At 44.6% G+C, this 26772-nt stretch overlaps 1 protein-coding gene across 4 annotated transcripts in view; it reads left to right on the top strand.

Annotated features, from left to right (window-relative positions):
- Nucleotides 1-26772, top strand: part of DGCR2 (DiGeorge syndrome critical region gene 2) — a 92426-nt gene that overhangs the window by 48246 nt on the left and 17408 nt on the right. For all 4 annotated transcript variants that reach the window (XM_068242843.1, XM_068242858.1, XM_068242832.1 and 1 more), the window contains 5 exons: nucleotides 6996-7123; nucleotides 9291-9508; nucleotides 15450-15526; nucleotides 16310-16486; nucleotides 23645-23848. In XM_068242843.1, the coding sequence (XP_068098944.1) occupies nucleotides 6996-7123; nucleotides 9291-9508; nucleotides 15450-15526; nucleotides 16310-16486; nucleotides 23645-23848 (804 nt within the window). The remainder of the gene's footprint in view (nucleotides 1-6995; nucleotides 7124-9290; nucleotides 9509-15449; nucleotides 15527-16309; nucleotides 16487-23644; nucleotides 23849-26772) is intronic.

Genomic DNA, 26772 nt, shown 5'->3' with positions numbered 1-26772 from the left:
GCTGCTGTGATGGTGTGCCCTAAGTTTAATATAGATACAAAGGTCATTGGTGTCTTGTGTCCCAGGAACAGCAGACTAACGCTTATTTGTACACTCAGGCTATATATAACTTCTAAGAGGACGTCATTGGAAAATGTGTGCCAATACTCCTCTATGAGGGAAAATCCATTGATGAGCTTTCATTGTGACTTGCGTACCAGGCGGACAATGGTTTCCCTGAAAGTTACACCTCTGTATTATGCAATGATTGCACATGTTTCAAATGCCCTTTTAAAAGATTGTCATTTTGAAGATGTGGTTTCATGTTTTTCATAAGAATTTTTTTTGTGCAGATACGTAATGCACAACATATAACCTGGAGAAGACTTTAGGGCTTCTGTTTAGAAGGCATGGGGGCCATTTTGTGTCCCATTATGCTGTGTGCATTCTCCTCATGGCGTCCTCTGTAGTTTCCCCGTAGCAAAGTACTAGCCAGTCCGTAATGGAGTAGACCAGGAGTGCCTAATCTAGATGTGCTTCACTCACCTGTCAGTACCGCCGGGATCCCCCTTCAGCTCTGCCGCACAGTCTTATCTATATGATGACTTGTAGCGGGTTCTCTTATTGCGTACACTGCTGGAAGGGTCATAGAGATTAGATTGTGTGACAGAGCTGAAGAGGAATCCTGGCTGTGCAAACTGGTGAGGGAAACGCAATCCGCTTTGCTGCTCTGCACTACATATTGAGGGGGGACTCTATACTGGGGATGCATGTGACTTTCTATGCTGGGGAGGGGGCTGCCAATACTGAGGGTACATTTGGCTGTTTATGCTGAGGAGAGTGGCTGAAATACTGGGGGAACATCTGTCTATGCTGGGAAGGGGGCCTGCCAATACTGGGGGACATCTGTCTATGCTGGGGAGGGGCTGCCAATACTGAGGGTACATGTGGCTGTTTATGCTGAGGAGAGTGGCTGCAATACTAGGGGAACTGCTGTCTATGCTGGGGAGGGGGCTGCCAATACTGAGGGTACATGTGGCTGTTTATGCTGAGGAGAGTGGCTGCAATACTGGAGGTACATCTGTCTATGCTGGGGAGGGGCACTTCCAATACTGGGGGACATCTGTCTATGTTTGGGAGGGAGCTGCCAATACTGGGGGACATCTGTTTATGCTGGCTGGGGAGGGGGGCTGCCAATACTGGGGCACATTTTTCTATGCTGGGGAGGGGCACTGCCAATACTGGGGGACATCTGTTTATGCTGGTAAGGGGGCTGGCAATACTGGGAGTACATCTGTCTATGCTGGGGAGGGGGGCTGCCAATACTGGGCACATCTGTTTATGCTGCGAAGGGGGGCTGCCAATACTGGGCACATCTGTTTATGCTGGCTGGGGAGGGGGGCTGCCAATACTGGGGCACATCTTTCTATGCTGGGGAGGGGCACTGACAATACTGGGGCACATCTGTTTATGCTGGTGAGGGGGCTGGCAATACTGGGCACATCTATTTATGCTGGGGAGGGGGGCTGCCAATACTGGGGCACATCTTTCTATGCAGGGGAGGGGCACTGACAATACTGGGGCACATCTGTTTATGCTGGGGAGGGGGCTGGCAATACTGGGAGTACATCTGTCTATGCTGGGGAGGGGCACTGCCAATACTGGGGGACATCTGTCTATGCTGGGGAGGGGGGCTGCCAAGACTGGGGGACATCTGTTTATGCTGGCTGGGGAGGGGGGCTGCCAATACTGGGGCTCATCTTTCTATGCTGGGGAGGGGCACTGCCAATACTGGAGCACATCTTTCTATGCTGGGGAGGGGGGCTGCCAATACTGGGGCACATCTGTTTATGCTGGGGAGGGGGCTGGCAATACTGGGAGTACATCTGTCTATGCTGGGGAGGGGCACTGCCGATACTGGGGCACATCTGTTTATGCTGGGGAGGGGGCTGGCAATACTGGGGGTACATCTGTCTATGCTGGGGAGGGGCACTGCCGATACTGGGGCACAACTGTTTATGCTGGGAAGGGGGCTGCCAATACTGGGGGTACCTCTGGCTCTCTATGCTGAAAAGGGGAGGAGGGGGCTACCTCCGTGGTGGGTGATTCTTTTTTTATTTTTTTTTTACTTTTTTTTTTTTCTTAAGTTGCGAGGCGAAAAAGTGTGGGCACTAATGGAGTACGACAGACTGTGATCTGGCCATGTGTGGCTTTAGAATATGCAATAAATGTTTGCACTTGTAATGAGTATAGCAGGGGTCTCAAACTCGCGGGCCATTTGCGGCCCTCGATACAATATTTTGTGGCCCCAGGGCCCGAGAGCTTGTAGGGGGCCCCAGTGGCTACAAGAGGAAAAAAAATTTTTTCAAATCGGCCTTATAGTTTTTGAGAAAATCGATTTCAAAGTTGCAAAGGAAAAAAATTTAAAAACCCGCCGACTTTAATGGTTAATAGCAAATCCACCTTAAATGCTAGAAACCCTAAATTTGCAGGATATGTTAAGGAGATCATTAGGAATAAGAGGAAAAAACAATTTTTCAAAAAGACCTTATAGTTTTTGAGAAAATCGATTTTAAAGTTTCGAAGGAAAATAGTATACTTTTAAATGCGGTAAATGTCACTTTTAGTAGCAAGCCTAACGGTAGTGTAATTTTACATGTATCAAAAGAAAGAGCAATACATTTCCTGATTGGGGCTTCACACCCTGACTATACCAGCTGCAAAAAAGGTCCCTTAATAGTATACTGCCACCTGCACGCGTTTCCAAAACACGACTGGAAACGCGTGCAGTGTGAACGGGGCCTAAAGGAGAACTTAAAGAGAATCTGTATTGTTAAAATCGCACAAAAGTAAACATACCAGTGCGTTAGAGGACATCTCCTATTACCCTCTGTCACAATTTTGCCGCTCCCCGCCGCATTAAAAGTGGTTAAAAACAGTTTTAAAAAGTTTGTTTGTAAACAAACAAAATGGCCACCAAAACAGGAAGTAGGTTGATGTACAGTATGTCCACACATAGAAAAATACATCCATACACAAGCAGGCTGTATACAGCATTCCTTTTGAATCTCAAGAGATCATTTGTGTGTTTCTTTCTCCCATGCACTGAAGTTTCAGGCTGCTCTTTTCTTCCTGCAAACAGCTTTGCCCTTGTTTGTAATTCCTCAGTATGTGAAAGCCCAGCCAGCTCAGAGGACGATTTATCCAGCTTGTAAAAGATAAGAGAGAAGAGAGAAGCTGCTCTAATCTAAATAACACACAGGCAGTGTGCAGAGAGGGGCCTGGAAGGGTGAGTTCATAGCAGAACCACAACACTGAAGAACTTGGCAGCCTTCCAAACACAGGCCGACAAGTCTGACAGGGGAAAGATACATTGATTTATTACAGAGACAGTGATAGTATAAAGTGCTGCAGTTAGCCAGAACACATTAGAATAGCTTTTGGAACTTGTAGGATGATAAAAAAACAGGATGCAATTTTTGTTTCGGAGTCTCTTTAAGCGAGAAGTATATGGAGGCTGCCATATTTATTGCCTTTTAAACAATACCAGTTACCTGGCAGCCCTGTTGATCTATTTGGCTGCAGCAGTGGCTGAATAACACCAGAAACAACCATGCAGCTAATCTTGTCAGACCTGACAATAATGTCAGAAACATCCGATCTGCTGCATGCTTGTTCAGGGTCTAAGGCTAAATTTATTAGAGGCAGAGGATCAACAGGGTGGCCAGGCAACTGGTATTGCTTAAAAGCAAATAAATATGGCAGCCTCCATATCCCTCTCCCTTTAGTTGTCCTTTAAACCATAAAACAACATATTTTTCTTAGGAAATCTTTATGGTATGCATGACTAGAGGTGTGTCGGGCGTGATTAGGGGTGTGGCAGGGGTGTGGCTGAAGTGCCCCTCTTTCTTATCTCAAAAAGTTGGAAAATATGATAGCTGAAGAAATCTTTTGCTCACCTGGAGAAAAATGTATTATGCTGTAGATTTGTAGCTTATTGAAGTACAGGATGATAAACCGGAAGAAGCTGAGGTGGTGGGCAGAGAAGAAAGGCTTTCTTGCTGGACGGTGTTGCTGTTCTTCACCTCTGCTGAGTATGGGAACTATAACTTGGCAACAGCCCAAACCTGCTGCGAGAAATATTGATACCCTTTCTGCACAAGCGGCATTAAAATCACTCAGCACAACACGTTCCTGTGGTCTAAATCCAGGCTGACACCTGCCTTGTGCTCCTTCGTGCATCTGTGTCTGCCAGCCAGATGACCTTTTATGTCACACAGGCTCACAAGTTCTAGTAGCACTGGCTGTTTAATACATTAGGAGGTACACATGAACATTCTTGCAGCCAGTGATTAGAGGTTCTAAGTGTTACCACTGGGTTTTTATTTTTTAGCTAAATGTATTATCTTGAATTTAAAAGGTTCCAGCATATTTTGCAGTGTTAAACAATAAATAAGGGTTGTATAATGACAAAACCTCCACATAAAGCAATTACAAACTATGGGCCTGATGCAGTAAAGTCTGGTAAAGTTGCCATGCGCAGGGAGTGCACAGCAATTTTATGCTTACTAGCACAGGGGTAGCAGCGGCTGTTGACCCTTGTGGCTCTATGGTAACACGTTACCATAGCAATGCTCCTGCTACCACAGTAACACGTGGCACTACAGGTTAACTGCCAGTGCTTCTGCTGCACTAGTAATAGTAAAAATTGCAGTTCACTCCCTGCAAATGGCAACTTTACTGAACTTTACTGCATCAGGCCCTATGACACACTAGGGGAAGACGACCCTGCCCTATACCGCTTGCATGGCCTGATAATGAGATGTACTTTTCATGGCTCAAAACTGTTCGGAAATTCTGCTATAAGTCAGAGTTTTTTTTTCCCTTCGGATATACATATACATTTTGCCATCATTGTATTATTGGTTTGTAAATCTGGTCAAAATGTTAGCTGGCTGTAACACGAGCTGGTAAATCCCCCCCCCCCCCCAGCAGAACAGAATGAATGGAGAAACGCATGATTGATTTATAGAGTGATCAATTTGTACTTCTCTGATTGGCTAGTCGTGTCTCACCTCTGCTTCCTGTTTAGTCTTATAAGGCAGTCAGAAAGGTTGTGAATTTCCTTAAATGCATCTTGATAAGATCTGCTTGCAAGATAAATTATCTCACGAAAAGTGATCATTTCTAGCAGGGCTGTGGAGTCGGAGTCGGAGTCGTGGAGTCGGAGTCGTGGAGTCGGGCAATTTTGGGTGCCTGGAGTCGGAGTCGGGAAAAAATGCACCGACTCCGACTCCGACTCCTAATGAATTTGTAACTGTAATTAAAATAGAAAATATGATAAAATGTTCTATTTCTCAGATAATAGTCATTAAAAATAATGTATATATACAGTAATAGCTGTGCTTAGTCCACAAAAATGAAATAAACCAATAAAAATTAGTTACTTGTGCTGCTTCAATAAAGCAGTCCCCGTATTGTTAAGGTCAGATATACATATCTGATTGTGACTGTATATATGATGAGTACACAAGAATCTCTTATATATACTAAATAACATCTATGCTGTAAGAATAAAGCCTGATGTGTAGCTGTGTCACTAATAGAGATGGTCAATGAGATGGAAATAATTCTGCACTGATGCTGATTTATGCAAATGTATGCACTGAAATCAAATAATTTGATATGTTATTAAAATTTGGTTTGGTGACTACAAATTAAAGGGTACCTGAGACGGATGAAAAGTAAAGTTTTATACATACCTGGGGCTTCCTCCAGCCCCCTTCAGGCTAATCAGTCCCTCACTGTCCTCCACCACCCGGATCTTCTGCTATGAGTCCTGGTAATTCAGCCAGTCAGCGCAGTCCGGCCGCATGCCACTCCCACAGCCAGGAACATTCTGCACCTGCGCAATAGTGCTGCACAGGTGTAGTATGCTCCTAGCGGTGGAGTGTGTTCATGCGCACTACGCCAGACTGGCTCAAGTACCTGGACTCATAGCAGAAGATCCAGGTGGTGGAGGAGGACAACGAGGGACTGATTATCCTGAAGGCGGCTGGAGGAAGCCCCAGGTATGTACAAAACTTTAATTTCATCTGTCTCAGGTTTACTTTGTTACACAGTAGTACTATACTCTACATATGCACTCCTCACAGAGCTGCAGGGAATCCACTGAGAATGCTGTGCACATTGAACACAGAGGTGTTGTCTGTTTACAATCTCCTCATTCCCCTGCAGAGTACCTGCACATCATTCTTACATGTACCCACACTTACATTGCCTAGGGCCTGATAGATGTTCTTTGTTCCGGTTTGTACCTTTTACAAGTACTATTACTAAGGACTAGTTTTAGTCTAAAGGGAATAAATATAGTAGTCTACATATCCTTCTCACTTCAGTTGTCTTGTAAAATTCCTAAGCGTTGGCAGTTATGAGACGAATTTCATGTTACATACTTTTAATCAACAAAATTGTAATATGCAAATTAGAGGAGTCGGAGTCGTGGAGTCGGAGTCGGAGTCGGAGTCGGTGGAATCCTAAACTGAGGAGTCGGAGTCGGTGGATTTTTGGACCGACTCCACAGCCCTGATTTCTAGCTGTATTTGGGAATGTAAAAGCTCCTTCTTTTAAAACAAAATGCACTGCAAATATTAGTCATATACTGTATGTAGCATGGTCAATGAGAGAACAACATTGAATATTCCCCCTTAGCAATGTGCTTGATGAGCTGAGGTTATTGGGATGTTAGCTGCAGTTGTTTTTGCTGCGTCTGAGTGCATTACAGATAGGTACCCTATTCAGTCCTGTGTGGATTGTAAAGCAAGTGTCATGTTTTGTTAAAATGTGCAATACACCACTAAGAAGTATGACCAAGACATTTGTTGATCAAGTAAATCCGCTAATGTGCACTGCTTGTGGCATGTACAGTATAGCAGAAATATGATGTTGCTAGTTATAAATCTACACAGATGTGTTAAAATGTAGCAGTGTATTATTATGCAACTATCTTTTTGTAGGTTTGGCTGGAGACCAGAGAACATTTCATGGAAAGGAGGGTGTGGAGAGCCGCCACGGACGGGCTAGGAATGGGGAAACGCCACGCTTCCATACGGTGAACTTCGCCCAGCCTGTGCGCTTCAGTAGTAAGTTGTATTTTACAACCTTCTGTAAATGGTGCTCAAATCTCATACCTCACTCGTCACTTCCTATGAATATTCCTCATTAATACCTTATTTTATGTTTCCGCTTTTAGGCCTGGAACCCACTAGCAGCACACTTGCTAATGCAATGCTATGGGTGATTTTTATAATATCACATCCATCAAGTGGGGGTTACACCCATAGCTTTACATTAGCAACAGCTTTGCAAATCACAAGAGCTGAGAAAAGTGCTGCTAGTGGGTCCCAGGCCTCACTCCATTTCCAGGAATATCTGACCAAAGCATTTATGTACTCGGCTACTTAAAGGAAACCTAAACCCAATGAAAAAAACTGAGTTTAACTTATCTGGGGCTTTTACCAGCCCCCTGCAGCCATCCTGTGCCCTCAACGTCACTCCTGGATCCTCTGGTCCCCCGCCATCAGCAAGTCACCACACGTATCATTGCACGCATTACCGAGGTAACAGGACGCTATAGCGGGTGTCAACAGTTGCACGCATTACCGAGGTAACAGGACGCTATAGCGGGTGTCAACAGGTATCTTTGTATGCGTCGACACCCTCTATAGTGGCATGTTACCGCATTAACGCGTGCAATGATGTGTGTGGCAGCCCGCCAACTACGAGTTGGCAAAAACTAAACTTGCTGACGGCGGGGGACCAGAGGATCCAGAAGTAACGTTGAGGGCACAGGATGGCTGCAGGAGGCTGGTAAAATCCCCAGGTAAGTGAAACTCAGTTTTTTTCATTGGGTTTAGGTTTCCTGTAAGGGTAACCATTCCTTTATTCAGTCTTGGACTGGATAATGATATAAGCTGAGGCAGCAAAATTGTTAGCTTTGTGAACCTTATTCATGGGCTTTCTATGGCAAGCGATTCGCAGCATTATCCCCTATGGCAGAGTTTCCCCGCGCGATTTGCGTGTGGGGAAACTCTGCAGATTCGGCCCGATTTGTGGTGTAGTGGAAACGGGCCCTTAGTCAGGTTAAAATGTTATAGGTAATGACTTAGTCTGGCCTGTCAAAAGCTGAAGTGGCTGCATAGTGTACTGTCTAATGGCACAGCCTCTGACATAGGAGACCTGGGTTCAAATCTCAGCTCTTCCTATTCAGTAAGCCAACAACTATTCAGTAAGGAGTCCTTTCACAAGACTCCCTATCACTGCTACTACACAACTGAGTGCGCCTTAGTGGCTGGAGTTCTCAAGCGCTTGGAGTCCTACAGGAGAAAATCGCTATACAGATATTGGAATTATTACTGTAGTATTATTATTATTTATTCTTCTGGGGCCCCTAATCTTGTGAGTACTACAGCTTTTAGAAGAGTTTAGTATTAATGTGTTAAAAGTACAGTATAATGTGCATGGTACGGAATACTTTTTGGTATCTGTTGACTACAGTATCTTTTGCTATACTTTCCTAGTGGTTTTGGGTTACCCGGAGCTGCTCTATCCCATACAGCCATATCGATTTCCTGCCATGCACTGTGGAAGACCAACAGTCCGAAACAGGCTGTCTGCATTTTGGGTTGATGTGGCTCTGTAAAATGTAAAGCTATAGACCTGCTATACACAAGCGGCTCTGGGTGTAAGCCTGGCTTCAGGGGCATAAAGAGATAATTTGAATATTCATTAGCGGTGCATTGTGGGTAACCACAGTTGTTCACTTAAAGCTGAATTATCGCCAATACCTTTTTATTTTAAGAAGGCAAATCTCATTAGCTTTACTGCTTAAGGTAAATTGCTCAAAGGGAACCTGAAGTCATTAGAATACATTGCCTGATATATGGCCATCACATATTACAAGGTAATTTGTCTGAATCTGAAGCCAAAAAGATCAGCACAACTACCAGTGAGTAACATGCCTTGAACAAGCGCACAGCTAACACCTGATGGGAATACTGTATTCTTTAGGCCAATGATCCAGAATATAACAAATGATTAGCACAGCAGCCAGACAAGTAGCATTTCTAGGAGGACATTGGCAATAGCACCTTTCTATAATGCTCTCACTTCAGGTTTTCTTTTAAATTGTTTACACCTACTTTAGTCTTATGAAACCATTCTCATTTAAGACCACTGTTGTTTAGCATAATGCTTCAAAGTGAAGAAGATGTTCACATTTTGGGGGTGTGATCCCCCTCTTCTCTTTATGTTTCCTAGGGAAATGCCCATCAGGATGGCACCACTATGATGGAACAGCAAGCTGCTATAAGGTGTATTCTTCTGGGGAGAACTACTGGGATGCTGTTCAGACCTGTCAGAAGGTGAATGGCTCCCTGGCAACGTTCACCACAGATTCAGAGTTAAAATTCATCTTGGCTCAGGAATGGGATATGGAAGAAAGAACGTTTCTAAGAAAGGACCAGCGAAGGTGAGGCATATCTTTTATTCCCACTTTTTAGTATAACAAGTAAGATATCAGAACGTCTTGTTGAAATGTGTTACATCGGGTCCCCAACCCCCGGTCCGCGGCCCACTGCCGGTCCGTGGGCAGTTTTCTGGTGGTCCACGGGTCTAGCCTCTTGCCCCCACCTCTCCCCCGCGGCCGTCGCTGCTGTTACCTTAGCTGGCAGCCGCTTTCTCTTTTATATTCTCCTCTCCTGCGTGTTCTTTTGCTTCACGGCAACGCGCCCCACGGCTGCTGTGATGAGGCAGAACAGGAGAGCGGCTTCCTGTAGAGGCGTTGTGTGTCGCCGTTACCAGGGCAACTGCTCTCCTGCTTCCTGCCTCATCACAGCAGCCGCGGGGTGCGCTGCTGTGAAGCAAAAGAACACGCAGGAGAGGAGAATATAAGAGAAAAAGCAGCCGCCAGCTAAGGAAACGGCGGGGGGGGGGGGGGGGGGGGGGGGGGGCGGTTGGAGAGGAGCGTATGCTGGGGCAACTATACTGGGGCACTATACTAGCTGTACTGGGGCAACTATACTGGGGCACTTTGATACTAGCTACACTGGGGCACTATACTAGCTATACCAGGCACTATACTAGCTATACTGGAGCAACTAAACTGGGGCACGTTGATACTTGCTATACTAGGGCACTATACTAGCTATACTGGAGCAACTATTCTGGGGCACTTGGATACTAGCTATACTGGGGCACTATACTAGCTATACTGGAGCAACTATACTGGGGCACTTTGATACTAACTATACCGGGGCACTGTACTAGCTATACTGGGGCACTATACTAGCTATACTGGAGCAACTATACTGGGGCACTTTGATACTAGCTATACCAGGGCACTATACTAGCTATACTGGGGCACTATACTAGCTATGCTGGAGCAACTATACTGGGGCACTTTGATACTAGCTATACCAAGGCACTATACTAGCTATACTGGGGCACTATACTAGCTATGCTGGAGCAACACTACCCGAACAACAAACCATGGTTCTCCAATAAACTTCGGCACCTGCGTAGAAGCAAGAAACTGGCGTTCAAGTCAGGCAACCAGGAGGAGTATAGGAGGGCTAAAAACACCCTAAACAAGGAACTGCGGGCCGCCAAAAAGAACTACGCTGTAAAACTGGAACAGAACCTCTCCTCAAGGGACACACGATCTGTCTGGAAGGGGCTTAAGGCTGCCACGAACTACAAGCCCCCACCCCAGCATGCAACTCCCAGCACCGAGCTCGCTGAGAGCCTCAGTCAGTTCTATTGCAGATTTGAGAACCTGCCAGTCCCAGCAAGGTCCCCAGAGCCTTTTGCCACCACCTCTGAATTGGCACCCCCACATCCATGCCCACCCCCTCTAGCGGTGGATGAGGGGGATGTCAGAAAGCACCTGTTAGGGATGAATGCAAGGAAAGCCTCAGGCCCAGATGGAGTGTCACCAGCCTGTCTGAAAACCTGTGCGCAGCAGCTTGCTCCAATTCTCCCATCCATCTTCACCAAATCCATCCAGGTAGGCAGGGTCCCTGCGTGCTTCAAGAGGTCCACAATCATCCCTGTCCCCAAAAAACATGGTGTCTCATATCTAAACAATTCCAGGCCGGTGGCTCTCACGTCGGTCTTCATGAAATCCTTTGAAAGCTTGGTTTTGCCTCTCCTCAAGCTATCCACTGAATCCCTGCTGGGCCCGTTTCAGTTTGCGTATAGAGCAAACAGGTCTACTGATGACGCCATAAACATCTGCCTGGAACTCGTAAATGAACACCTGGATAGACCTGACTCATATGCCAGGATCCTTCTACTCGACTTTAGCTTGGCGTTTAACACCATCTGCCCCAACATACTTCAAGAGGATCTGGCTGCCCTTGGGGTCCACCCTACCCTCCGCCTCTGGATCACAGACTTCCTAAGCAACAGAACCCAGACCGTCAAGCTGGACACGATCATGTCCCAACCAAGGACCACCAACACAGGAGCCCCTCAAGGATGTGTTCTGTCACCGTTCCTTTTCTCCCTATACACTAACAATTGCAGGTCCACTGCGAACTCCGTCAAAGTCATCAAGTTTGCTGACGACACCACCATTGTTGGCCTTATCTCTGGGAATGATGAGCAGGAGTATCGCCACCAGGTTGACAAAATTTGCCGCTGGTGCAGGGAGAATGGGCTGGTCCTCAACACTGCAAAAACGGTGGAGATGATCAGTGACTTTAGGAATTACGCTACCACTCCACCCCCAATCAGCATTGATGGCACGGTAGTTGACAACGTTTCCTGTGCGCGCCTCCTCGGCACGACAATCTCTTAGGACTTGACTTGGAAAGCCAACACAACCGCCACCCAGAAAAAAGCCCAGCAGAGACTATTTTTCCTACGCCAACTAAAGAAGTTTGGTATGGCCCGCGAGCTTCTGACGAGCTTCTACACTGCCACCATTGAATCTGTCCTCTGCTCCTCCATCCTGGTCTGGTATGCCGACTCCTCCGCCAGCGAAAGACACAAACTGCAGAGGGTCATCAGATCAGCTGAGAGAATCATTGGGAAACCACTCCCCTCTCTAGACCAAATCTTCCTCTCTAGACTGCACTCCAGAGCTCGTAAAATCGCTAATGATCCATCCCATCCAGGCTCTCGCTTCTTCAGTAGACTTCCCTTAGGCCGGAGATTCCGATCCATCTACACCAGGACCACAAGGCATAGGAACAGTTTCTTCCCATCAGCCGTAAACTGTCTGAACTCTTAGGTCCCTCTACTGGTAGCACCTAGCCTGCCTGCACGGCTGCACACTACATGTAGACGTGTTCAAATGTACCCAATTGCTGTAACGGTATCCTTTATATTGTCCTGCTGCTTCCTATGTATCTGTATTGTATGTCTTGTTCTTTTTCACACTAGCCCTGTATTTGCCAAATCCAATTCCGGGCACGGCCCAGTCGTGCTTGGCGAAATAAAATATTCTGATTCTGAACTATACTGGGGCACTTTGATACTAGCTATACCGGGGCACTATACTAGCTATACTGGGGCACTATACTAGCTATACTGGAGGAACTATACTGGGGCACTTTGATACCAGCTATACTGGGGCACTATACTAGCTATACTTGGGCACTATACTACCCATACTTGGGCACTATACTAGCCATACTTGGGCACTATACTAGCTATACCGGGCAATATACTAGCTATACTGGAGCAACTATCCTGGGGCACTTTGATACTAGCTATACTGGGGCACTTTACTAGCTATACCGGGGCACTATACTAGCTATACTGGGGCACTTTGATACTAGCTATACTGGGGCACTATACTAGCTATACTGAGGTAACTATACTAGCTACACTGGGGCAACTAAACCCCCTATACGCTAGTTATGCCCCCGCCCCCCACGTAACCCGCTGCGCACGGCACTGTCCAACCACGAATGCCACCACATTACCAACCCCCCCCCCCCCCCCCCGGCTGAAAAAGGTTGGGGACCCCTGTGTTACATGACTTTTGTAGCCTCGTGAAAATTAAAGTGAAACGCCTCTTTTGTTAAGTTCCTTTGGTTCAGCTACACACAGTGCAGGGATTTAAGTCACACGTTATTTGAAACCGTGTACAGTTTATCATCTTTGCCTTGCCTTCTAGAGGGCCTTGTCCTGGCACAAAGAAAGGGATTTGTGTGTCTTTGTCTCTCCTGTTATATGAAATATGGGCAGTCTTCCCTATACTCCATGTGCCTATTACCCAGATAGATCTATGGATACAGGACTCCAGATATTTTTCTTCCTGAATAGGTAATTACAACTTGGAAAGATATAGGATGGATTTAAAGGGTGCCTGAAGTGACATGATGAGATAAACATAGGTACATACAGGTCCTTCTCAAAAAATTAGCATATTGGGATAAAGTTCATTATTTTCTGTAATGTACTGATAAACATTAGACTTTCATATATTTTAGATTCATTACACACAACTGAAGTAGTTGAAGCCTTTTATTGTTTTAATATTGATGATTTTGGCATACAGCTCATGAAAACCCCAAATTCCTATCTCAAAAAATTTGCATATTTCATTCGACCAATAAAAAAAAGTGTTCTTAAAACAAAAAAAGTCAACCTTCAAATAATTATGTTCAGTTATGCACTCAAAACTTGGTCGGGAATCCTTTTGCAGAAATGACTGTTTCAATGCGGCGTGGCATGGAGGCAATCAGCCCGTGGCACTGCTCAGGTGTTATGGAGGCCCAGGATGCTTCGATAGCGGCCTTAAGCTCATCCAGAGTGTTGGGTCTTGCGTCTCTCAACTTTCTCTTCACAATATCCCACAGATTCTCTATGGGGTTCAGGTCATGAGAGTTGGCAGGCCAATTGAGCACAGTAATACCATGGTCAGTAAACCATTTATCAGTGGTTTTGGCACTGTGAGCAGGTGCCATGTCATGCTGAAAAATGAAATCTTCATCCCCATAAAGCTTTTCAGCAGATGGAAGCATTAAGTGCTCCAAAATCTCCTGATAGCTAGCTGCATTGACCCTACCCTTGATAAAACAGTTGAACAACACCAGCAGCTGACATGGCACCCCAGACCATCACTGACTGTGGGTACTTGACACTGGACTTCAGGCATTTTGGCATTTCCCTCTCCCCATTCTTCCTCCAGGCTCTGGCACCTTGATTTCCGAATGACATGCAAAAGTTGCTTTCATCCGAAAAAAGTATTTTGGACCACTGAGCAACAGTCCAGTGCTGCTTCTCTGTAGCCCAGGTCAGGCTCTTCTGCCGCTGTTTCTGGTTCAAAAGTGGCTTGACCTGAGGAATGCGGCACCTGTAGCCCATTTCCTGCACACGCCTGTACACGGTGGCTCTGGATGTTTCTACTCCAGACTCAGTCCACTGCTTCCGCAGGTCCTCCAAGGTCTGGAATCGGTCCTTCTCCACAATCTTCCTCAGGGTCCGGTCACCTCTTCTCGTTGTGCAGCGTTTTCTGCCAAACTGTTTCCTTCCCACAGACTTCCCACTGAGGTGCCTTGATACAGCACTCTGGGAACAGCCTATTCGTTCAGAAATGTATTTCTGTGTCTTACCCTCTTGCTTGAGGGTGTCAATGATGGCCTTCTGGACAGCAGTCAGGTCGGCAGTCTTACCCATGATTGCAGTTTTAAGTAATTAACCAGGCTGGGAGTTTTTAAAAGCCTCAGGAATCTTTTGCAGGTGTTTAGAGTTAATTAGTTGATTCAGATGATTAGGTTAATAGCTCGTTTAGAGAACCTTTTCATGATGTGCTAATTTTTTGAGATAGGAATTTTGGGTTTTCATGAGCTGTAAGCCAAAATCATCAATATTAAAACAATAAAAGGCTTGAACTACTTCAGTTGTGTGTAATGAATCTAAAATATATGAAAGTCTAATGTTTATCAGTACATTACAGAAAATAATGAACTTCATCACAATATGCTAATTGTTTTAGAAGGACCTGTATAGTACTAATCCTACTAAAAAAAAAAAATGTCAAGTCTCCTTCTGTTTTCCTGTACAGAAAGTGTTGACAGAAGTTAACATTTAGCCAGATGTCCAGAAAAGTAAATGGAAGGCAAAACATTATGATAATGTTTTACTGCTGAAAAGATTAAAGGGTCATTACTTATGTATGTTTTGGAGCAGAATGAAGCTAATTTTACATTAGATTTTTATTGCTGCAAAATCAGTCTTAAAAATTCAGATCATCTTCTATGTTGGCACTACACATACAATTCATTATCTCAATGTTTATTTTCAGTTTAGGTTTGCTTTAATTCGCCTGGAATTGAACATTTTTTTTTATTGGATGCATACTGTTTTGATATTGTGGTGTTGAGTGATGCTGTATTTTTTTATTATTCTTGATCCTGTTATATAAAACAGTTTTTTCTGTATTTCTGTTTCCATAGGCTGTGGGTGGGATACCAATTTGTGATAACAAGTAGAAATCATTCTGTTGAAGGACACTGGGAGGTTGCATATAAAGGTAATTACATCCTTAAGCAGTTGTTCCCATTCTACATACTGGTATGTCTGTATCTTATGTAAATTTACTGCACAATACCCAAGTAGCTCAGGGTATACTAGGAAAGTATAGGTGACTAAAAGAGACTGAAAAGCCCTCCCACTAAAAAGCCAAGAGGAAGTCATGGGTTTAGGTCTGCTTTAAGTGAGAAACCCTGGTTTCCCACAATGCATCACTAAGAAATATGCAAATTATTTCTTTATGCCCTTGAAGCCAGGCTTACACCCAGAACCGCTGGTGTACAGCAAGCCTATAGCTTACAAATTTTACAGAGCCACACCAACCCAAAATGCATGGGGGGGGGGGGGGGGGGGGGGGGGCAGAGGACTTAGGCAAGCATCTATTTTTATTTTTTTATTCTTATTTGCCTTGGATACACTTTAAAGCCCAGCTTAACCAGGAACTGCACAAGGTAAATTCTAATGGCAATCATGGTTATTAGTGAACATAAATAATATGTAGAAGTAAAGTGGTGGACACGTCCCTCTGCAGCTGTTTGCTGGATTAATCAGGCATGACCCTGTAGTATGCAAAATAGAAAGATCAGCTGCATAGTACATATCCCAGAATCCCAGCATTACAATGTAAGCCAGGTGTCTATATGCAGTTTGAAAAGCTCATCAACATGATTGCTTTCAGAATTTGCTTTATGTTTTAGGTTTAATTGACCTTTAAATCTGTGTTTTATAATTATCAAACTCTGTGAATAAGTGGACTGATGCTTGCTATACTTGCATCCCTTAGGATCTTCTGAAGTTTTCTTACCCCCAGTTCCCATCTTCGGAACAGCAATGTCTGAAAATGAAAACATCTTATGCGCCCAACTGCAATATTTCCATCTGCCTTCTTTACGGCACCATGGCCTGCACAGCTGGTATGCTGAAAACTGCTATGAGAAGTCCTCCTTTTTATGCAAGCGCAGTAAGTATCATATTTACTATTATATAAGCCAGTGAACTGTGATATAGTTCTGCAACATATAATGATCTAGAGCAGTGGTTCTCAACATTATTACAGCATTCACTCCTTTATGGGTGACAGTAGGGAACAAGTACCATCTATGATGAGTGAGTGAGAGAGAGAGAGAGATATTACTATACCAGAATTGTTTATACACTGGGCATTCAAACAAGCGCATAGTCGGGACCTAGGGAGTATACTATAGTCAGAGGTTTGCTATATCACAGTATATATATATATATATATATATATATATGTATAGTGGAGGAAATAATTATTTGACCCCTCACTGATTTTGTAAGTTTGTCCAATGACAAAGAAATGAAAAGTCTCAGAACAGTATCATTTCAATGGTAGGTTTATTTTAACAGTGGCAGATAGCACATCAAAAGGAAAATCGAAAAAATAACCTTAAATAAAAGATAGCAACTGATTTGCATTTCATTGAGTGAAATAAGTTTTTGAACCCTCTAACAATAAAAGACTTAATACTTAGTGGAAAAACCCTTGTTTGCAAGCACAGAGGTCAAACGTTTCTTGTAATTGATGACCAAGTTTGCACACATTTTAGGAGGAATGTTGGTCCACTCCTCTTTGCAGATCATCTCTAAATCCCTAAGGTTTCGAGGCGGTCTCTGTGCAACTCTGAGCTTGAGCTCCCTCCATAGGTTTTCTATTAGATTAAGGTCCGGAGACTGACTAGGCCACTCCATGACATTAATGTGCTTCTTCTTGAGCCACTCCTTTGTTGCCTTTGCTGTATGTTTTGGGTCATTGTCATGCTGGAACACCCATCCACGACCCATTTTCAGTTTCCTGGCAGAGGGAAGGAGGTTGTCGTTCAGGATTTCACGATACATGGCTCCGTCCATTTTCCCGTTAATGCGATTAAGTTGTCCTGTGCCCTTAGCAGAAAAACACCCCCAAAGCAAAATGTTTCCACCCTCATGCTTGACGGTGGGGACGGTGTTTTGGGGGTCATAGGCAGCATTTTTCTTCCTCCAAACACAGCGAGTTGAGTTAATGCCAAAGAGCTCTATTTTGGTCTCATCAGACCACAGCACCTTCTCCCAGTCACTCATAGAATCATTCAGGTGTTCATTGGCAAACTTCAGACGGGCCTGCACATGTGCCTTCTTGAGCAGGGGGACCTTGCGAGCCCTGCAGGATTTTAATCCATTGCGGTGTAATGTGTTTCCAATGGTTTTCTTGGTGACTGTGGTCCCTGCTAATTTGAGGTCATTCACTAACTCCTCCCGTGTAGTTCTAGGATGCTTTTTCATCTTTCTCAGAACCATTGACACCCCACGAGGTGAGATCTTGCGTGGAGCCCCAGAGCGAGGTCGATTGATGGTCATTTTGTGCTCCTTCCATTTTCGAGCAATCGCACCAACAGTTGTCACCTTCTCTCCCAGCTTCTTGCTAATGGTTTTGTAGCCCATTCCAGCCTTGTGCAGGTCTACAATTTTGTCTCTGACATCCTTGGACAGCTCTTTGGTCTTTCCCATATTGGAGAGTTTGGAGTCTGCTTGATTGATTGATTCTGTGTACGGGTGTCTTTTATACAGGTGACTAGTTAAGACAGGTGTCCTTAATGAGGGTGACTAATTGAGTAGAAGTGTCTAACCACTCTGTGGGAGCCAGAACTCTTAATGGTTGGTAGGGGTTCAAAAACTTATTTCACTCAATGAAATGCAAATCAGTTGCTATCTTTTATTTAAGGTTATTTTTTCGATTTTCCTATTAATGTGCTATCTGCCACTGTTAAAATAAACCTACTATTGAAATGAAACTGTTCTGAGACTTTTTTAATTTCTTTGTCATTGGACACACTTACAAAATCAGTGAGTGGTCAAATAATTATTTCCTCCACTGTATGTGTGTGTGTATATATATGTATATATATATATATATATATATATATAGTTATATACTTTTTTTTTTTTATTAGATCTTACTAATAATGGTTAATGAATACCAAATACCCCCTGAGCCCATTATAAGTATGATGAATTCCTGTAGTGCACATGCATATATCTCTAGGAAAAAGCTTCCCCATGCTGTGTGAGAACTCCAGGTGCGGTAAATACGGTAGATAATGGATCCCTAAGCAAAAATGTCAGTACATAAACCACAGTGTGATCATTAATCAATAATGCAGAGAAAATGCAAGTGCCAATAAATGCTAAAAATTCAACTATGACTAGGGAATAGAGAAGCACTAATGAATATGTACTTAAAAGCCAGAGAAAGGGATATAATGCTCTTTGATGGTATTTATACTGAATGAATTTGTTATTTTTGACTCTAATATTTTTGCTGTGGTATACCATGGGTTATGGATTTTAATTACTGTATGGATTTATGGATTTTAATTACTGTACGTGTAGTATGTAGTACGTGTAGTATAATTGATAGAATTAAGAGACTGCATAACACCAGAAAGGATTCCCAACTTAAATATATATATTTAAGTTGGGAATCCTTTCTGGTGTTATGCAGTCTCTTAAGTGGCTAGACCAGCAAACCAGGATTTAAGTGCTGTATTTTCTGCATAATACTGGTCCAGAGAGGAATAAAATGAAAGCATTTATACTTTACTGAAGCGTCCTCTAGCCCCCTTCAGGCCCTGGCCTCCCTTGCCGTCTCACCAGGCGGCTCCGATCCTTCGTTGGCCAGACCAGTACATTAGTTCAGTGGCGCATGTACAGTCATGCATGCTCCCGTAGCCGGGAGCATTCTGTGTCTATGCAGTAGGACTACTCGGGTATGGGGCTGGGCCACAGATGCTTGATTGAACAATTGTACCATGCTGGCCAGCAGAAAAATCGGAGCCCCCGAAAATCCCTACTGACAAGGGCTATTTTCGCCAGAGCCTGCGCACATCACCGAATGTGAATATTGTTAGTGTCACTGTTGTCCACAGCAAGGGCTGGAATGAGGAGGACTAAGGACGATGGGGAAAGCTTTATTAGGATGAAGAGGCTTCCCCCTCCCATGGTAAGTACCCCCTAGGATCGTTTTTTTCCCTACAGGTTTACTTTAACTTCATGTATCCATGGAAAGAGAAGAGTTGTTGATCTTGAAAAGAGCAGGAAACAAAATGAGACATTTGAAGATATTGAAATCATTTGCAATCACATTTGAGACACTGCCCATGAATGTGTCTTAGAAGAAAAGGGACGAATTCCTTTAGTCTTATTCCATTCATCAACGCATTTGCTTGATAGAAGACACTCAGGCCCACGTGCTATTCCCCTTTTTTTCTTTTGTTTTCTCCTCTGTGATATTTTCACACTTTGTCAATAAAATGCTTTTTAAGCCATCAACAAGCTAGAAAATACTGGTATTTAAAATACATTTGATAGTACTTTTTCAACTACTTTTTGTTACTTTTTTGCTGAAAAGTTGTTTTAAAGAGAAGATGAAAAATTATCTCCTAGGTGAAAACTCAGGAGAAAAAGTTAATTGCATATGGGCCTTAGGCCCTTATTTAATTCAAGTTTTCTCCTAGGTGATATTTACACATCTTATCAATAAAATGCCTTTAAAGGGACTCCGAGCTCAATTTCAAAACGAAATTAGTACTCACCTGGGGCTTTCTGCAGCCCAGTGTAGGTCGGGAGGTCCCACGACGGCGTCCTGGCTCTTCTCCTAGGCCCCGCTCGGAAATGGCTGCCCGGTGACACCGGACTGAGTTTCGGGCTCCTTCTTCCGCATATGTCACGGCTGACGTCACCAGGCTGGCCACATCACGGCGGCTGGCGTGACAGTACGGCGCATGCGCGATTAAAGCACGCATGCTCCTTACTGTCGCGCTGGCCACCGTGATGACGCGGTGCGGTCGGCCTGGTGACGTCAGCCGTGACATATGCGGAAGAAAGAGCCCGACACGCGGCCGGGCAGCCATTTTGGAGCGGGGCCTAGGAGAAGAGCCAGGACGCCGTCGTGAGACCTCCCGACCTACAATTGGTTGCAGAAAGCCCCAGGTGAGTACTAATTTTGTTTTTAATTTGAGCTCGGTGTCCCTTTAAAGCAACCAACAAGTAAAAAATGTTTAACAGCACTTTTCGCCTTCTTTTTGGTACTTTTTCAATTGCAGACTGATGAAAAGTTAATTTAAAGGGAAGGTTCAGGGACTATCTAAAAAAAAATAAAAATCCATTTCCACTTACCTGGGGCTTCCTCCAGCCCGTGGCAGGCAGGAGGTGCCCTCGGCGCCGCTCCGCAGGCTCCCGGTGGCCGACCCGACCTGGCCAGGCCGGCGGCCAGGTCGGGCCTCTTCTGCGCTCCATGGTGCGTTCCACGCCGGCGCGCTGACGTCATCGGACGTCCTCCGGGCTGTACTGCGCAGGCTCAGTAGTTCTGAGCCTGCGCAGTACAACCCGGAGGACGTCCGATGACGTCAGCGCGCCGGCGTGGAACGCACCATGGAGCGCAGAAGAGGCCCGACCTGGCCGCCGGCCTGGCCAGGTCGGGTCGGCCACCGGAGACCACCGGGAGCCTGCGGAGCGGCGCCGAGGGCACCTCCTGCCTGCCACGGGCTGGAGGAAGCCCCAGGTAAGTGGAAATGGATTTTTATTTTTTTTAGATAGTCCCTGAACCTTCCCTTTAAACTGAAGATGAAAGTGAGCTGAATAAAGGCCATTGTGTTTTAGGAAAACAGGGTTGCCAACCGTCCGTCTGTGGACGGGCAGTCCGTACAAATCACTTGAAATTAAGCATGTCCGTACTGTCCGTATTTTGAAGGTCCCTGTCTGTCAAAAAATCAATTTCACCATTCTCGGTGCATTGCTTAGAGAGCCAGCACAGCTCCCACTATAACCGCACAGTTCAGCAAACCAAACAGTTACAGCAAGGAAAGAAGTCTGCTGCAGCCGCCTCCTCCCGCCCTCCAATCAGAAGCCTTCTTTTCCTGCTGCTGGCTATCTCCCCTCCAATAGAAGCGAGCAGGGCCGGCCCGCTCATGAGGCGAGGTGAAACTTTTGCCTCAGGCGGCACTTCTAGGGGGGCGGCAACTGCCCGTCCGTGAGTGCGGGGGCTGGCCGCCGAGCTGGAGGGGTAGTGGGCGGCGTTGCAGGAAGTGATGTCAGTGGAGCGCAAGCTGGAACCGGAAGAGGTGAGTGATCTCTCCCCGCACCCCCTCCCCCGGTGCTCGCTCAGTTCCACCGCTCATTTCCGACGATCGTTAGCCGCTAGATCAATGAATGGGAAAACAAATCCCATTCATTAATCTAATGCTTGGGCATACACGGTACGTTTTGTACCGTGTAATCGAGCCGCTGGCTCGATTGCGGCACGTTCCCGCGGGCGCCCGGATCGATTCCCGCTCGTCCCCGCAGGCGCTTCCTTATTTTCCGCTCGTTTCTTCTTTTGTCCTGCCTGCTGGTATCGAGCGCGGAATCGATCCGGCGGAGACGTCGGAAATTTTCCATCAGCGGCTCGATTACACGGTAGAAAACGTACCGTGTATGCCCAGCATAAGTTCCCCTGTGAATGGCTGCAGCCGTCTATTCAGATGGCTCTGTCTGCCATTCATAAATCCCATCCACGTAGTGCTTCGGTTTCCGTACTAATATTACGGTAAGCTGAAGTCACCACTGAGGACATCTTGTGGCCAAATTGTAATATTACAACCCTTTTTTTTATTTCAGTTAATCATCCCCAGTTACAGTTTTTTTTTTTTTTTTTTTTTTTTTAAATTGACCCCTGACTTCCCACACTCTCCTAAAGTTACCATTTTTAATTTTTAATTTTTTTCTTTCTCCTCTCCTGCGTCCCATTTGTCCACTGTGATCAATGGATTTCTCCGTCCTCCATTTTAAAAATGAACATTACTCCCTAACAACTTCATGGTCAGCACACTGTTGAACTGTAATATCACCCACTTGAGCAATAGGGAAACATAGGCATTACCTTGCACATTCAGTTGTAACTGACAGCTGCTGATATATAACTGACAGCAACTGGTGTATTTCAGTTCTGACAAAATATTGTCAGAACTGGAAGGGACCACTGTAAGAAGAAAATGGTGAGCTTCTGAGAGGAACTGACGGTGAGGTTAGTATGTAGTATTCATTTGCAGTTACGTCATGTGTTTATTTGAAATAATTTTCCTCGCTTCAGGTTCCCTTTAAGGACTGAACTTTTTTAATATGTATACAAAAACTGTATACTACAATTACTTTATAAAGTGCTAGTGACCTTAGCCCGTTGAAAAACTGGGTAGGTCTGTCTCCGCGCGCACCCGCCCTTCACGCACCCGCCGCACACGTGCGCGTGCACACCCGGCCGCCCGATTACACGCCCGCCTGGCTCCGTCCCTGTCGTCCTGCCTGTGTGAGGCTGGGTCCCTGCTGCGCACATGCGCAGTAGCAAGAAGCACGGACCCAGCTACACAGAGACAACTGTCCCTGCTGTACGCAGGGACAGTTGCCTATTATATAGGATGGGCTTGTAATTGGGGATAGACGCAAAACTGAAAAAATGCACCTTTATTTCCAAATAAAATATTGGCGCCATACATTGTACTAGGGAAAAATGTAAAATAACCGATACAAATGGGCAAATAAAATGTGTGGGTTTTAATAACGGTAGCATGTTTTATTTTGAAACTATAATGGTTGAAAAATGAGAAATAATGAATTTTTTTCATTTTTTTTTCTTATTATTCCCATTAAAACTGAGTTAGAATAAAATAATTCTTATCAATAAGTACCCCCCAAAGAAAGCCTAATCAGCGGTGAAAAAAACAAGATATAGATGGTTTAGTTGTGATAAGTAGTAATAAAGTTATAGGTGAATGAATAGAAGGAGCGCTGACGGGTGAAAATTGCTCTGGATTTTTAAGAGGAAAAACCCTTTGAGGTGAAGTGATTAAAGAGAAAGTGGTAGTAGATCTGATGTTATTCTATGCAGAAAAGCTTATTTTCAGTCTACTGTGGCAATTCGTCATTCCTTTCTTCGGTAATTTGATTTGATGTTATGTGGGTGATTGATTTACTACATTAGTAAAGAAGTTCTTCAGATTTTCCTTCTAAACCTTTATGTAAAAATCTGTGGACAGTGAATACATGCATGAAAGTGTAAGATTGTACTCAGCACTGCTGGTTTTTCTAGGTCAGACCTGCGTTGACATCAAGGACAACATTGTTGATGAGGGCTACTACTTCACTCCAAAAGGGGATGATCCATGTTTGAGCTGCACTTGCCACAATGGTGAACCTGAAATGTGTGTAGCTGCGCTATGTGAGAAGCCACAGGGATGCCAGCAGTATCGGAAAGATCCCAAGGAGTGCTGTAGGTTCGATTGCCTTGACCCAGGTAAGAGGGGTTTCTGTCAGGATTGTGAGCTGGACAAAACCTTTTTTTTTTTTTTTTTTTTGGTAATTAAAATGTCTTTTGCAATAACTCATTTATCTTCTAGTTTACTAAAGGATACCATAAACCTTTGCTTTTCAGAATAAGTGCTTAGTAAAAACCACTGTTTCTTCCCCTGGCTATAGCCTCCTGACAGGAAATGAATGCTTAGTTTAAGCTTACTATCCTAGACACTGTAATTTAGCTTTTACTGCAGTCAGTTTTCACAAAAATATTTTAGAACAAAGCTATTGTACCCTGAAACTACTTCGTCTCTAGATCTGAATAATGTCACAGTTAGGTTTCATTGGCCTGTCTTGGTAAAACCTGTTGTCATGTGACAGCATCTGTATGAAAAGAAAGTTGGCGTTGCTTAGGGAGGATCTTCAGTAGTGTTGGTGTTCGAACCCGCCTTCCAAGCCAGAAGGAAGAAGCACTGGAGTCGTGTGGAGTGGATGACACCCCCGTGACCCCCTCCACTAGCTTTGGTGCTGAGCTACAGTATATGACACAATCTGGGTTCATGAATGAAGAAACCTGGGTTTGATTTCCAACACTAATATTCAGTTCCTTTTGTAGGTGTCAATAATTGGTCAGCAGTTCTTTTTCTCTTCGTATGGCAGTAGAAATGTTGGAGGTGCCCCAACAAATATTAAAATAGAAAATGTATTTCTAAAGTAGTACAAGGGATTTTGAGGATGAGGATCTCACGTGTATGGTTCAGATAAAATCATTTCTTTATTAAGCACTTGAAGACAATGTGTTTCGTGGCACAAGCCACTTCTTCAGGTCAAATATCGTGACTTTGTATTAAGGAGTAGGTCCTGGGTGCCTTAATACTAAGAAGCAATATTTGATCTGAAGAAGCTGCTTGCACCATGAAACATGTTGTCTACAAGTGCTTAATAAAGAAACAATTTGTTCTGAACTATACATGTGAGATCTACGTATTCAAGGTAGGATCTCATCCTAAAAATTCCTTGTACTACTTAACCACTTGAGGACCACAGTCTTTCTACCCCTTAAAGGGAACCAGAGAGGATGATACATATCTGGGGCTTCCTCCAGCCCCATACGCACGGATCGCTCCCACGCCGCCGTCCTCCGCTGCCTGGATCCGCCGCCACCGGGTCCCCTCATTGCCGCGAGTCGGCCGGCGGACGCGGCCAATTGTCCGCATCACAGGGTGCTCTCTCTCCATACAGATACGCATGTGGCTGCCTACTGCGCAGCCGCATGCGTACGTGTATGGAGGGAGCCCCTGTGATGCGGACAATTGGCCGCGTCCGCCGGAAGTGACGGGCCCGGTACCGGCGGATCCAGGAAGCTGAGGACAACCTACCATCTAAATGAATTTTCTCTCCTTTTCTTGTCACTAATAAAGCTTTCTTTTGGTGCTATTTGATTGCTGCTGTGATTTTTAGTTTTTATTATATTCATCAAAAAAGACATGAATTTTGTCAAAAAAAAATGATTTTTCTAACTTTCTGTGCTGACATTTTTCAAATAAAGTAAAATTTCTATATACATTTTTGTCCAAATTTATTCTGCTACATGTCTTTGATAAAAAATAATAATCCAATAAGTGTATATTTATTGGTTTGGGTAAAAGTTATAGTGTTTACAAACTATGGTGCCAAAAGTGAATTTTCCCATTTTGAAGCATCTCTGACTTTTCTGAACACCTGTCAGGTTTTATGAGGTGCTAAAATTCCAGGATAGTATAAATACCCCCCAAATGACCCCATTTTGGAAAGAAGACAACCCAAAGTATTCACTAAGAGGCATGGTGAGTTCATAGAAGATTTTATTTTTTGTCACAAGTTAGTGGAAAATTGACACTTTGAAACAAAAAAAAAAAGCAAAGTTTCCATTTCTGCTTACTTGTGACAAAAAAAAAAAAAAAAAAAGAAATCTGCCACGGACTCACCATGCCCCTCTCTGAATACCTTGGGGTGTCTACTTTCCAAAATGGGGTCATTTGTGGGGTGTGTTTGCTGTCCTGGCATTTTGGGGGGGGTTGCTAAATTGTAAGCACCCCTGTAAAGCCTAAAGATGCTCATAGGACGTTGGGCCCCTTAGCGCACCTAGGCTGCAAAAAGGGGTCTCGCATGTGGTATCGCCGTACTCAGGAGAAGTAGTATAATGACCTCGGTTCATAAAGCATTACCTCATGCCGTAATGCTGAAAACAGCAGACTTTACCGACCATTTAGCAAAATGTCAATTCATAAAGGCTGTTACCGCATGAAAAGCTGACCTTACCGACCAGGGAGATAAATTACCGACTTGGCTGCAGTTACCGACAACACATGTCAGTAAATTGTCAGCAAATGACAATTCATAAAGCCTTCAACAAGCGGTAAGCCTGGCGGTAGTTACCGACACCTCTAATGAGGCGATAACAAGTTACCGACAGCTCTGATGAATGCAAAAGTGCAGAGAGCCGAAGTCTGTTTGAGTCATCAGTGGAGAGAGCCAGAGAGCCCTCTGTGTGAATCATTTGAGCAGGCAGGGAAAGACTGTGTGACTCATCTGTCTGAGTCATCAGTGGGAGAGCCAGAGAGAGCCGTCTGTGTGATTCATTTCTGCAGGGCAAAGAGAGAATCGAGACACTGCTCTACTCTACCGCTCAATGGGCTGCGGTAATTTACCGACCTCCAAGGGCAGCTGGGGAAATCTTTATGAATTAGCACACAGACCGGGAAAATACAGAGTGCGGTATTTTCCCGACAAGATTTTTTTTATCGCAGTGCTGTTTATGAATCGAGGCCAATGTGTTTTGGGGTGTATTTTTACACATACCCATGCTGGGTATGGCATAATGAGGGGTCTTTACCCCCCAAATCCCCCCCCTGCAAAATCAACGACCAACTTGGTCGTGGATTT

The sequence above is a fragment of the Hyperolius riggenbachi genome, chromosome 1, assembly GCF_040937935.1.
Source record: "Hyperolius riggenbachi isolate aHypRig1 chromosome 1, aHypRig1.pri, whole genome shotgun sequence".
Taxonomy (NCBI): Eukaryota; Metazoa; Chordata; class Amphibia; order Anura; family Hyperoliidae; genus Hyperolius; species Hyperolius riggenbachi.
Note: the sequence above shows the minus strand (reverse complement) of the source record. Positions and strands in the feature narration are given on the sequence as shown.